At 39.7% G+C, this 13,758-nt stretch overlaps 1 protein-coding gene across 3 annotated transcripts; it reads right to left on the bottom strand.

Moving 5' to 3' along the window:
- Positions 1–1,847: 1,847 nt before the first annotated feature.
- On the bottom strand, positions 1,848–12,555 carry abhd8b (abhydrolase domain containing 8b). 3 transcript variants are annotated; one of them, XM_035947970.2, is made up of 5 exons: positions 12,251–12,555; positions 7,330–8,136; positions 5,668–5,838; positions 5,230–5,446; positions 1,848–3,925 (listed from the first exon to the last, which is right to left on the bottom strand). In XM_035947970.2, exons 2-5 carry the CDS (start codon positions 8,124–8,126, stop codon positions 3,641–3,643), a joined length of 1,470 nt encoding a protein of 489 aa, XP_035803863.2. In that variant the 5' UTR covers positions 8,127–8,136; positions 12,251–12,555; the 3' UTR covers positions 1,848–3,640. The 3 variants fall into 3 exon arrangements, with proteins under 3 accessions (XP_035803863.2, XP_035803864.2, XP_035803862.2); XM_035947971.2 differs by having other exon boundaries at positions 12,257–12,555; XM_035947969.2 differs by having other exon boundaries at positions 7,330–12,555.
- Between the last annotated feature and the right edge of the window lie 1,203 nt (positions 12,556–13,758).

The following is a 13,758-nucleotide window of genomic DNA, read 5'->3' as shown; positions in this document are numbered from 1 at the left end:
TATTATCAAACAACTGTGTTTATTCTTTTGATTCCCTGATCAAAAGTTTACATACCCTGGAGGTTTGGCCTGATAACAGGCACACAAGTTGATACAAACAGGGTTGAATGGCTACTAAAGGTAACCATCCTCACCTGTGATCTATTTGCTTGTAATCAGTGTGTGTGTATAAAAGGTCAGTGAGTTGCTGGGCTGTTGACAGGCCCTTCATCTTTCATCCAGTGCTGCACTGATGTTTCTGGCTTCTAAATCATGGGGTAAGCAAAAGAATTGTCAAAGGATCTGTGGGAAAAGGTAATTGAACTGTATAAAACAGGAAAGGGATATAAAAAGATATCCAAGGATCTGAAAATGCCTATCAGCAGTGTTCAAACATTAATTAAGAAGTGGAAACTGAGGGGTTCTGTTGAAACCAAACCACGGTCAGGTAGACCAACAAAAATTTCAGCCACAGCTGCCAGAAAAATTGCTCGGGATGCAAAGAAAAACCCACAAATAAGTTCAGCTGAAATACAGGAGTCTCTGAAAAAAACTGGTGTGGCTGTTTCAAGATGCACAATAAGGAGGCACTTGAACAAAAATGGGCTCCATGGTCGAGTCGCCAGAAGAAAGCCGTTACTACGCAAATGCCACTAAGCATCCCGCTTACAATATGCCAAACAGCACAGAGACAAGCCTCAAAACTTCTGGAACAAAGTCATTTGGAGTGATGAGACCAAAATTGAACTTTTTGGCCACAACCATAAACTCTACATTTGGAGAGGAGTAAACAAGGCCTATAATGAGAAGTACACAATCCCTACTGTGAAACACAGAGGTGGATCTCTGATGTTTTGGGGATGTGTGAGCTACAGAGGCACAGGAAACAAGATGAATGCAGCATATTATCAGAAAATACTGGAGGAAAACTTGCACTCATCAGCCTGGAAGCTGCACATGGGACATACTTGGACGTTCCAACATGACAACGATCCAAAGCACAAGGCCAAGTCTACCTGTCAGTGGCTACAACAGAATAAAGTAAAGGTTCTGGAGTGGCCATCCCAGTCTCCTGACCTCAATATCATTGAGCCACTCTGGGGAGATCTCAAACGTGCAGTTCATGCAAGGCAGCCCAAGAATTTACAGGAGCTGGAGGCTTTTTGCCAAGAAGAATGGGCAGCTTTACCATCTGACAAAATAAAGACCCTCATCTACAACTACCACAAAAAACTTCAAGCTGTCATTGATGTTAAAATGGGGAATACACGGTTTTAAGAACTGGGGTATGTAAACTTTTGATCAGGGTCATTTGAGTAGTTTCTGTTGTCAGTATGATTTAAAAAGAGTAAATACAGTTGTTTGATAATAAATGGCTTCACCCAACCACTTACCATGCGTGAAAGAAAAGTTTCTGTGTTATCATTCATATTCTCTGAAAAATGACCATAAATCATAAAGTCTGCCAGGGTATGTAAACTTATGAGCACAACTGTATGTTGCCAATTAAATTTTATCAAACCAAACTGGCACCATTCAGAGGAAGCATGTTAGGTGAGCGTTAAACTTTAAATGAACAGCATGCACAGAGCTGTTGTTTTTTCCTAAACTATAACTTCAACTGATGTCTGTCATGAATATTTACTGCCAGAGAATTATTTTTCAAGATCTTAAACCAAGCTCAAGTTTGCACATAGGTTTAAATTTATTTTTTTTATGGCCAAGGTCCTAATGATCAACCAGATCTTATTTCAGCACCACAGTGTACAGCAGTCTGACTGGGCAGCTCTTCCACATGGTCCTGCAGAGTTCACACTCAGCAAACCCACCCTGACTAAATAAGAATTAAAACACTGTCACTACAAATGTAGAAAAAAAACACCCTTGAAGATTTTGTTGAAAAGTCACAACACAAAATCATTTACTTTGATAATTTTGTCAATCAGCAGTTTCTCATTGAAAAAGGCAAACAGTTACAAAATTTAAGACAAGTTAGAAAAATATACAGTTTCCATCAGTATGGTACAATCATAAGCTGCATTTCTGTGATAGAAACTGCATCTTCAATTGACTCAGTTACAGTTTTTTTTTTAAAAAACTCTGTCCGTTCATCACAAATCCAAGTGAAATGTATAAAAAAGTATATTCTATGTATAAAAACATCCAATACTATTGAATTGAGAGCCAACAATGACATCTGTGCTCATTTACTCCATCTACAGTATCTGTGTTAGAGGCTCCGAGACGGTTTGTGTACGTTACAAATACCTGCACTACTGCAGCACTAACAAGAATGTAAAGACAGACACAAACTATTTTAGTAGTCAGAAAACTGTCACAGAAGTTTAAATGGTGAAGCTGTTTGTCTGTGCTGTGAAGTTAGAGGGTTCAGAATACAATCAGAATAAAACAAACTTTTACAGTGACCTGTTGAGTGCATACATCAGATGCAATAATATCTGGCTATCAAGAATGCTACAGTACCAGCACATGGCTACATTGCAAAATTACTGAATATTTTAAATACTTAGAATTTTAGTATACTAAATCGTCCAGTGTCAGCTTGGGCACAGTTTGGGCTGCATTGACTTTAAACGCCACTTTTGTACTTCCCTGATGCATCACAACACATGCTCTTTTCTCATTGTTTTAACATCTTACTGTGGTCATGATATTTGAGCTGTTCACATGAGTTGATGATTCATTGTTGAACCTCAACTATCCCTAAATTTAGCAGAGCACGCTTCAGTGACCAACATTTTCCTGTTTTCTAGGAAGCAGAAAATTTACTTTCACTTCTGTCCTGATCAGCACTTCATCATTTTTTCGCTTCTTGAGGTTGACAAATTGCAACTCAGTCAACCAACAAACACACTTTTATGCATTTTTGGTCAATATCAGAAATAGCAGCTTGAACCCTACTACTACAATGAGCCTATTTCCATTTTGAATCATTTAACATCCTCTCCGTTGTTTTCAGTGCTACTCTGTGTACAGCAGTAAACTCTGTGTGCAATAGGCGTGAGCAGTGGGAGAATCTACCCTCAAAACATCCCTACACACACACACACATACACACACACATGCAGTAAATAAACAACTGTGTCTTCAAGAGTGCTAATGCATTAGGCTAATTAACTATCCAGCTAGTATGCATGAAGTTTTGGCTCTGCTCTTGCTTTACATCGTGCAGTAACCAGGAGCATGTTTCATGCCAACTAGGTAGTTGACTGGTGGAATTTGTTTTTCCACCTTCAAAGGAAGGGCAAACTCCGACCAGAAGTCTATCACTTTGCCACCTGTAACTGTTAGTTTTCACCACTGGCCTCATGGCTGTGTGTTACTGTCCACTGCACACCACTCCAAGGCACGACCATGTCTTCCCGTCTGTATGTTTAGGACCAGGAGCTGCAAGCTGAAGATTGGACCATGTTTGTCTCCTTTTTCCTTCAGCTCTGCAGCTTTACATACAGTAACTGGAATCAAAACTCCCTCCACCGTCCAGCTGGACTGCTCAGATAAACTGGCTGTTTTGGCTCATCATCGGGTTCAACGGCTCAAACCAGCTCAGTTCCTCGGGACGCACTGAACGCACGGCCAGCCATGATTTACTGAAACAACCACTGTTTCAGCTTCAATCTGACTCAGCTTTAATCTTCACTTATTTTTTGGCCTTGCTGTCTGGCTTGTCCTCTGTTCTGTCGTTTGATGAGGTCTGCCTGGCAGTTGCAGGCCGGACCTTGGCGAGCTCTGATATCGCCTTGGTGTTGTCATTTTGAGCTTTGGCAGTCTCTGGACGTGTTTTGGACTCTTTCTTTGGCGGTGCGTGGGTGACCGGTTCCCAGAGGAAGAACTCATGTAGGAGTGTGTTGACAGCCTCAGGACACTCCATCATGATCATGTGACTGCCGTCCTCCAGGACCTTCAGGAACGCAAGTAGGAGGATCTGAAAAAAAGCAATGCACAGAAAAATAGTTACATCTTTGTGCAAATTTACATTTTGTGCCACATTATAACTGCTGCCTGTGAGTCTGATTATTCAACAGTTCACATAATATCATAAAGGCTGACTATCAGGATGCCAAGGATCTAAAGTAGAAGCAGAAACAGAAGTTTGTCTTTAATGAGCATTTTGAAGTCAGTCAGTGTGGAGCCTCTATAATTTTAGTTGGAGGTGAACAACTATGCTACGTTGGTAAGTTCAAGAAGGTCTTTAGATGTAGTGATTTTACTCAGCAGAACCTACAGCTTAGGCAGATGTGAATAATTTAAACTCTGTGTCTACAAATTTCTTACACTGTATTACTGTTGACAGTTTGTAGAACATCTTTAACTGCATCACCTGATTTCTTTGGTCACTTGGTCGCAGCAGAAACAAGCCATAGATACAGCACTGATGTGTAATTTAAGTTGATATGGTGATTTTGTTAGCAAGCAGCTGCTTACAAGGGTACTTCGATAGGTTCTCTGCATCACCCAGAAAAAATGGAAATATCTGCCATTTTGGGGCATAACTGTACACTATAAAGTCTTATATTACTGTCAACAAAAAGTCAAATGTTTGAAGCAATCAAAGGGAAAAAACAGGAAAGCTTCAAGCTGGCTGCTGCTGCTCCAGGACAACGTGGCTGTCCACATTGTACTGGTTCGAGAAGCAGTGTGGCTTAGAACGGTTGAACAATGAACATTATTCACCCTAATCGAGCACCATCCGACTTCTAACGATTTCCCAAACTGAAAATCCACTTGCAAGAGGCCATTTCCAGAGTGTTAATGAAGTTATCCACGCTATTGAGGAGCATAAGAAGGCTTAAGATGTGACCTTCTTTTGTACTTCTTGCACAATGACAAATATTTTTATCTTTTGCAAACTGATAGTGAAGCTTGAACATTGGTGAAACAAGTGCATTTAAGTTAGAGGATAAGAAAAAATAATGCAACAACGATCTTTTCCTGTGAAGTTTTCTGGTGAAGCCAAGAACTTTTTAAAGTATCCTTGTATTTTCACATCCAGCAGATAGAGAAAAACATTGATTTATTTCACTGTCACATTTCTATACAATTAGCAAATGCAAGTGCTTTCATTCTCCTTGTAGGACCAACGTCCATTTGATCCCCACAAAGCTAATCTTGACCATCTTGTTCTCTGACTTCACTCTGAATTAACATTTAGCTCACACTATGACAGTATTTGTAAGAATCAACCTCCCGGTTTGGACCCCAGACTCAGGCCCTTGAAGAACCTGTTACCTCTGCCATGCGCTGGTCCTCTTCCACTGGGACAAACTTGTCATGCATGCCATGAACCAGCAGGGTGGGCACTGTGAGCTCGGCGTGGTAAACCTCGTCCCCCTCAGGCCAGTACTGCCCGCTCATCATAGCGCGCAACACAAACGACGACACATTGAAGGCATTGTTTTCTTTCAGCAACTGCTTCTCCTTGGCACCCTGCCGAGCAAAGCCAGCCCTGTAGGGAGCAGAGCCGAGGAGATTAAAAAGGTAGCATTAGCTGTGTAGTAGCCTGCTGCACATATGTCAGTTTGTTTTTATTTCATTAAAGTCTTGATGTCAGGCCTCAAACCACTGTGGATGGGCTTTCACATATTTTACAGATATTTTATCAGAGAACGCAGCTGCCAGCTCCCTCTTTTGTGTTTATCCTCCTTATTTTTTGCTGTCACATCTTACTTGAGGAAGCTCCAGGCCAGCAGCGGGGAGAGGCAGTGAAGCACACAGGTGGGCAGGTTGAAGATGGAGCAGAGGCTGGGCTCCAGAGCTGTGGGACCTCCACCGTTGATCATCACCATCTTGTGAATCTGTTCGGGATACTCATGGGCCAGGAACGTACAGAACGACACACTAGCAAAGCAAAACAGAGCACGTGTTACAGGATAGACTGGAAGAAACAAAGTAATGTTGTGGTCTTCTAATCAGAATGTACTGATGTAGAAAGTGAGGTGGGACTGAAAATGTGGACATTGAGAATAAGATATTTGGAGAATTGTTGTATTGCATTAAGAGCAAACAGACGAGGCAGTAAAAACAGTTATCAGTAATGCAATAGGTAACAAATCAGGGTTTCAAAAAAGAATTAGATTGTTATCATTGTTCATGTATTTGAATAATTATTATTATTCTACACAATGGGAATGAGAATAAATCATAAATCGTATCATAATCATAAAATTGAAAGAAGCAGTGAATGCTAACACTTTAGAAGCTGAATTTAAAAAAGAGTTTTCCTGACAGATTACTAAAATCAGTACTGAATAATTGTCTAATGACTGACTAATTGATTAAACACCTAACTGTTTTAATTTTGTAGTTTTCTCTCAATGTTTAGTTAAACTAGTGAATCCCAAAACCCACCAAAAGCTTCAAAAGGAATTTCATCTTTTAAAAGATCAGCAAATTACACCATTTATCAAAGCAGGAAAGTCTAAAAGCAGGAAGAATCAGCAGATTCTGAACAGTTCTCTGGTCCTTGAACTAATCATTTGAGACATGCTGTTCCTGCAGGAAAACTGTTTAAATCTAAGTTTAAAATCACAATATTTGATCAAAATCACTAAATTCTGTCTCATTTAAAAATAAAATGAAATGTAGTAACCACATTCTGTAAAAATCAAAACATTCTGCGCTCCTCAATGTAACTGGAAAGGCATTAGTGGCTCATCTGTGACATACTTTTTAGCTGAACTAGGCTGAATTTCACACTGTGTTTGCATAGCCTGCAGTATAATCTCTTGAAGATTACACAGACAAGACAGAAGTCAACTACGAAAACAAATTAAATATGTAAATAGTAAAATACAAAAGTTATGTAGAGACACTTGGAAAGTCTTGTACATGTCAATTCTGTTTTTTTTTTTTAAATTTTGTTAAATAAAAATTCAAAGAAATTCAACTTTCACTATGGCATTATAACTTTGCTTTATTGCTCCAAAATACCTTTTTGAATTTTCTGTGCTTCTGGCTATGGTTATGCTGCTTCCAAAAATCAGCCCACAATGAGTAAAAATGTGACAGGAGCAAAAAAAAAAAAAAAAAAAAAACACCCAGAAACTCCTTGGGGTGTACGTCACATCATTACACAATATGTAAATAAGAAAACCTTACATGCTGCCTTTGCACTTCTGGGCTTATGCTACTTGCTCAGAGAAACAAACAGACTTGACAAGAAATGGCACAAGTATATTGTTGTCTTTCAACAGTAGAGTTTGTCTTTCTGTGGAAAAATCTGCAACTTGAAACTTTTTTTGTGATGGTATTTCTGAGATTTTGTGAACCCCTCTGGATGATCTCTTTCAGTTGTACTGTGCTTTACATGAGTGTGTTGTTTTTATTTACCCATAAGAATGTCCTATGAGAATATTCCTTTTCCTTGCATATCTCTTGAAGATTAGTCTCATATCCTCAGCCAGGGCGTAGAAAGTGTATGCTGCAGCTATCTGTGGTGCTGTGCTGGCTCCGTGACCTGCCAGGTCCGGGGCGATCACCTCGTAGCCCAGCCGAGAAAAGAAGTCCAGCTGGCTTCCCCAGATATCCAACGAACCTCCAACTCCGTGGATGAAAAACAGAGCCACGTCCGGATGTGTCCCTTTACAGGCTGATATTTTCCTCTCACAGTCGATCACCACAGAGCGCTTCGGCTTCCTCCGGCGCTTTCTCAGTTGCTGGGATGGTTCAGTCTGTCCAGCAGCAGGTGCATCTCCTGCTGCTCCTGTTTCAGATGCCCCATTGTTTCCAGCAGTGACAGAGTCTGATCTGCCCTCAGGGATCCTGACGGGCAGTGGGGAGTTACCAGAGTCAGTCAGTTCAACCTGTACAGTGCTGTTGGGTTCTGACTCTCCGTTGTGGCAGTTTTTCACCTCTGTACTCGCCCTGTCGCCCAAGTTCTCAATAAACAGCTGCCCATTGCGGTAAACGGTGATCTTTCGTTTGCAGCTCACACTCCCACCTTGCCCGGTGGGTTCCTCCAACACCGGCCGGTCAGGAATGATATGTCGAACCCGCAGAACGCGGCCTGGTTTCACCTCCACAAACTCGTAGCCATCGGCAGGTTCTGAGGTTTCCACGGGAACCACGACGTTGGCTGATTTTGAGGCGAGGCAGCAGAGCAGACCCTCTATGAAGCTGGTCAGCATGGCTGCCAGTCTGGAGGGAACACGGCCACATAAGAACAGAGAAATCAGCACACAGTGACACATGAAAGGTCATGCACACATAAACAGTCACATTAGTGTCTATGAGCAAATTTTCTACTGAACTTAAAGTTAAATAAACTGCAGGGACAATACAAACTGGTAAACAACCTTAAGTACGTTATTCTTTGTGTTAACTTTTATTCAGGTATTAAATACACAATCACTCTAAATCCATGACCAGCAGGGACGTATGCTTTTGTATATTGGTGTCCCACTGACACATATCTGAGGAGTGGTATTACTGGCCAAGCCTGGTTTATCACAAATACAAACAGTTGTGGTATTCAAAATATACCCTGGAGTCCTTTAAGCACACAAAATAATGTACAAGAGTGGCGACCTCAGAAATGTCTGCTACCTTCTCTTATGCAGCACCTATGGCAACAAGTGATAACTGCAGGTGTGTTATTGAACCTCAACATCATCTGTAATTTGGCAGTTGGCAGTGAGTTTATGTATTATCACCATCAACCACAGTAACGTTTAACTGTAACTCTAGTGGAAAAGAAAACAGCACGCCGCTTCACACACAGCTGAGATGAAGAGTGAATCTGTTTAACTGCTCGATGATGATGGAACATGTGATTTTGTGCAGGAATGTTGCCACAGACACCCAGTTTGTAATATGGGAAATACAAGGACTTTGATATAATATCATCAGTTGATCAGAGGCTAAATTGTGCTACCTCATTTACAGAAAGAAAGCGAGTTAACAGACATCTATTTAGATTTTAAAAAAATCTTAAAAATCTTTCAAACAGTAAACATTAACAACAAATACACCATCAAAACAAGGTTGTTAAAGAAAGACATTAGCCAGAACCCTGATCTATGCTGTTTAATATCCAGAAAATGAGCCGATAATAGAGTTTGCTAAGAATAATCTAAGAGAAAACTGTATATGTTTTTGTTTTAATTCTTTGATCACATACAAACATAACTGATGTATTATTGTGATTTTGTCTTCTTCTGCATATATACATAATACTGAAGTATTTATGTATACTTTTAAAATGTTATCATTAAATATATCATTATAATATTTAGTGTTGGCACCAGAACCCAAATTGTTTAAATATGTCACTATTGCTGTTGTACATGATAAGGTATTCATGAAATGTGTAATTATTCTTGTTAGCCTTCAGCAGAAGAACTATAAATCTCCACACCGAGTGAAAGTCTGGAACCTTCAATGTACCATGCAGAGACGTAAACAAGTTCTGGTGCCTTTACAATCTGGCATTACAACTTAAACCCTTGCGACTTTCTGTCAGACGTAACTGAGCAGCATCTTTCCTCAGTGAGGCCTTTGGGGGTATTAATAGATGTGGACGGTAATAGCTCCCTGAGTTAAAGCTGTCCGCCATGTGATCGCTCTGCAGCAGCACATACACATATATACTGCCTCCAAAACCACAGCACCAACAACCAGTACTCAATGGCAGTTTTTTAAAGTATGGCTCTGTAGGGTTGCCTCTGGAATGAAAAAAAAAATAAAGGAGAGTTTGAGCATTTCTGTAGGAGTAAATTAAGCTTCTATCAGGAGCACACTTGCAGTTTAAATGATGTAAGTGCAGTAATGGTGAATGTACCCTGGTATGGATTCGATAATTCTACTATTACAACCTACAAGCAACAAACTGGCTTCCTTGTGAACCCCAAACTGCTTCTTCTGAGGCTTCTTCACATATTTAGTAAATAAACATCCTATGTAAACATGAGTCTGCCCAATGCAGGCCTTATACACAAGAGAGGTACAGTAGAATACAGTGTCAGTTGTCAGTTGATTATCAACCATGGCAACAGCAGAGCAGCCGACAGGGTCTGCAGGTCTCTGTGCCGGTGGCATTATCCTACCTTCCTGTTGCTCCCCTCCCTGCTAGAGGGGATTAAACTCTCTGTCTTTCTCTAAGTCCACACAACACAATCTGTCTATCTCTTCTCTCGATGAAAACGTAACGTGACGCTGTGCGCCAACACTTTTATCCTCTGTGTAATTTGTTGCATCTTTCTCTAAACTTGCATCCCATCAGCTACTGCTTTCATCTGGGGATTATAGACACAATGTTATACAGCATTCCTGCTTGGCTGGCTATTTTCATGCCCTTTCTGCTTATACGTGCACATCCTCCATCCAAACAGCAGTGCTGGGAGGCTGAGTTGGCCAATTTGATGTCACTGAGCAACACTTTCACCTCTGACTATATTCAACCAAAGGTTTTCTTTTCACCAGACACAAGGTGTCAAGTTTTTTTCTGACCATTCCTTTTAAACACTGAGACAGGAATGTATCTTGTACCAACGTGGACTAACTCAATACAAACATACTTTTCCACCCTAAAAAAATCCCTCATTCATCAAACATGTGCACCTTTTAAATAGGCAGAGTCACATCCTCCTCAGATATTGGAATAGGCTTTAAATTTTACCATTGCTGTGTGTTTAGAATCATACCTTTTACCTCTTTTTCATGCATCATGCATGAAGTACATGTCTGTAGTCACTTGTATTGTATACAGTATTAAAAATCATCATCAGAAAACAGAGCACATTTGGTGCAGGTTACCGGGGTCAGTTTACCTCTGTGCTCTTTTCAGGCAAAGCTATGCAAAGTTACAGAGAATCTCACCTGGAAGTACCTGCCCACCATGTTTTTTCCATCTGCCACAGGAACAGTCAGGTGTTATCTAAGGACAAACCTCAGTGGAGGGACAGACTCCTGTCTTCTTGTTGCTTTTCCTCTGAGATTTATCAAGATATGGACTAAACCAGTCGTCATGATCACAAGCCAAACATCAGAGTTCAAATTGAATAACATTTTGTATAAAATGTACAGAAAGAATTTGTTGCTCCACAGTCTTGTAACTGTGGGAGCTTATGTTCTCCTTTGTGGTGTCATCCATTAAAACATTATATGATAAAACACTGCTGTCATTCTTGTCACAGCGTGTTAGGCTGCAGCAGGTTGTAAACAATTCATGCAGGTAATGGAGATTAAAAACAACTACAGTCGGTTCACTGTTGATACAGACCCAGTCTTGCTCAATTATGTGTCTTGTGTATATTAGGTGTGCTTGACTATTAAAAATCTTCATGTATCTTTTATTTATTTTCTTCTTATACCTGCTGTATGTTCATATTTGTTCAGTTGTTAAAAAAAATGTGGGAAATAAGGTTCCATTTTATATGTTTTTGGTCCTGCACAGAAATATGAACCTCAATAAAGAGAATTAAAAAAAAAAAAAAATCTTCATGTATTGCACTTGCTTCCAGTTCTGTAAATAGTACTATTAATTACAATTTATATAGTACATTAAATTGCCTTTAGTCTAATATCAAAGTGACAGTTAATGAGAAACAGTACAACTTGTAATAAAGTAAACTGGGTCAGTATTTTATATGTACTCTAAATATTCTTTAAGCATTAAGCCACAGTTTGATGAAAAGATGCATCTTTCAGAGCAGATTCTGCACAATGCAGTCTATTTTGATATTAACATTTTGCATTATTTGAGTAACTGTGTGTAAAAGTGAATGGATATTTCAAACTGGACAGTGTGAAGAAGCAGTTCTAACATCCATTCAGGTAAAACACAACAACTTCCACATACATAACAGGCAGTGATTGGAACCAGTCTGAGCTAAAAGGAAAATTACTTCTATCAAAAGAGAAAATATGAGAACTTTAAAGCCGACTTCAGTTGTATGATTGCTGATTTGGGGACAATAAAGTGTATTTCATTTAGTATTTGGATCTGCTGGCCCCATCTATACTCTACTGACAATAACAGTCAGCTGAATAGACTGAGGCTGCAAGGGAGGCAAATGCCAGAATGTTTTTTCTCTCTCTTTTAGTTTGCACTACAATTCAATGACAAATAAAATGTAAAGTCTGAATTTTACATCAAATGACCAGTTTGTCTTGAGTAACCGCAGCTTAATATACAGCGACCTTCTTATCTCCTTCCAAAAATCCTTAAACTAAACCGTGATCAAAACAAACACATTGAATAACAGGGTCAGAGAAGAACTAAACACACATTATTAAAGAATAAAAAGCTTACCTGTACCTATATTTCCTAAAACTCCGCGTATATGATCAGATTGATGCGGTTTTCTTATGAAGCATCGGGGAAGTAGGAGAGCTATAATCTGTTGCAGTCAATCCAATAATCTAATTTATCTGGATTTTGTTGTCCTGTTGGCAGCCTCCACACGGCGGCCAGTGTCGGCCTCAGTGTTGACAGCATATCTCTTTCTGTATGTCCAGAGTGCGTCACTTCTCCACTTCCCTGTCAGAATATCGGCGGCAGCTCCTGGAGACGCACAGGAGCTGTTTGGATCCATCAGCTGGAGGTGCAGCTGAAGCTCTGCAGCCTCCAGGTTCAGTGTGAGAGGAGCTGCCCCCTGCTGCTGTGTTACGTGAGACTGCAGTGGATGCAGTCATGGAGGAAAACGTGTCTACTTAGTGAGAAAAAATAATTGCACTAAAAAAAAAAAAATTAAAAGTAGCCTGATTAAGATGGCAATCAGTTTTTCCTGAAAATATGTTTTAAGAAAAGTAGCCAAGGTGAAAACATATTCAGCAGCAACTCGTGCCTCATGTGCCTAAATAAATAAATTCACTAATATTTAAAGCAGTCAAATGTCACATGTCAAGTAGTCAAATGCTGGCTCACATTTCAATTTTTTCAAGTTTGCAAAAGTCTGGCCTTGTTCCTGAGGTGCATTAATCTACTTGCTATTATATTGGTTAGTGTACAGGCTTTTACTATGCACTGTGTATGTGTAGTATCTCAAGCCAATGTGTTGACAAGGGTTTTGGGGATGTAACACACTGGTAGCACAGAAAACTCTAGATGATCAGGAGATCAAGTTGACTTCCGAAATCAAATGAAATCTGATTAAATCATGCATATCAAATACAGAATAGAATAATACTTTATTGATCCTTTACAGGAAATTAATTTGTTACAGCAGCATGCTCAGACACAAACAACCCACAAACCTAACAGAACACGGTCCGTGTACGGATCTGATAATTAGATTTTCCGTTCTGAAAGGGTATTGAAAAACAAAAAACGAGTGGTTATTTGATTTTCGTTTTAAAATACAAAAATGAAAATTGAAATACAAGGCGTTTTTCCTTTTCATGATCAAAAAGGCTTATACGATTTTTTTTTTAAATGCTTTGATTTTCGTTTTATATTTAGAATAACAAGAAAGTAAAATCAGTAAGAGACAGAAATGAAAAAAGGTCCGTTTTTTCATTTTCTGAGACCGGAAGTGGTCATCAGTAAGTGTGGAGCCAAACAGAGTAGGTGCATAGACTGTACATACATTTTTTTTCGTGAGTTTTCATGGTCAAAATGAGAGATCAGGTGGCCGATCTTAAAATAAATCAATATTGATTTTTTATAGAGCGTTAAAGTTTTGCGAAGCCAGGGGGCGGGACTACTTGATTGACAGTCCGGTCTGGAATGATTGACAGGTCCTATGGAGGAGGCAGCCGAGACTCTGCTCTCCTCGTTTGGATTAATTCTGATATAATAACTGTTGGTTTATTTATCGG

Source organism: Amphiprion ocellaris, chromosome 2, assembly GCF_022539595.1.
Source record: "Amphiprion ocellaris isolate individual 3 ecotype Okinawa chromosome 2, ASM2253959v1, whole genome shotgun sequence".
NCBI classification, from domain to species: domain Eukaryota; kingdom Metazoa; phylum Chordata; class Actinopteri; family Pomacentridae; genus Amphiprion; species Amphiprion ocellaris.
This window is presented reverse-complemented; position numbering and strand designations above follow the sequence as displayed.

Bases quoted from the DNA above. Each gene is read 5' to 3' on its own strand.
- abhd8b (XM_035947969.2), bottom strand. From the start codon at position 8,189: ATGTGTCACTGTGTGCTGATTTCTCTGTTCTTATGTGGCCGTGTTCCC. The intron at 5,839-7,329 runs GTAAATAAAAAC...TTGCTTTGCTAG, and splicing joins CTCATAGGACATTCTTATGG to TGTGTCGTTCTGTACGTTCC. The intron at 3,926-5,229 runs GTAACAGGTTCT...GCTTTTTTTCAG, and splicing joins AGGACCAGCGCATGGCAGAG to ATCCTCCTACTTGCGTTCCT.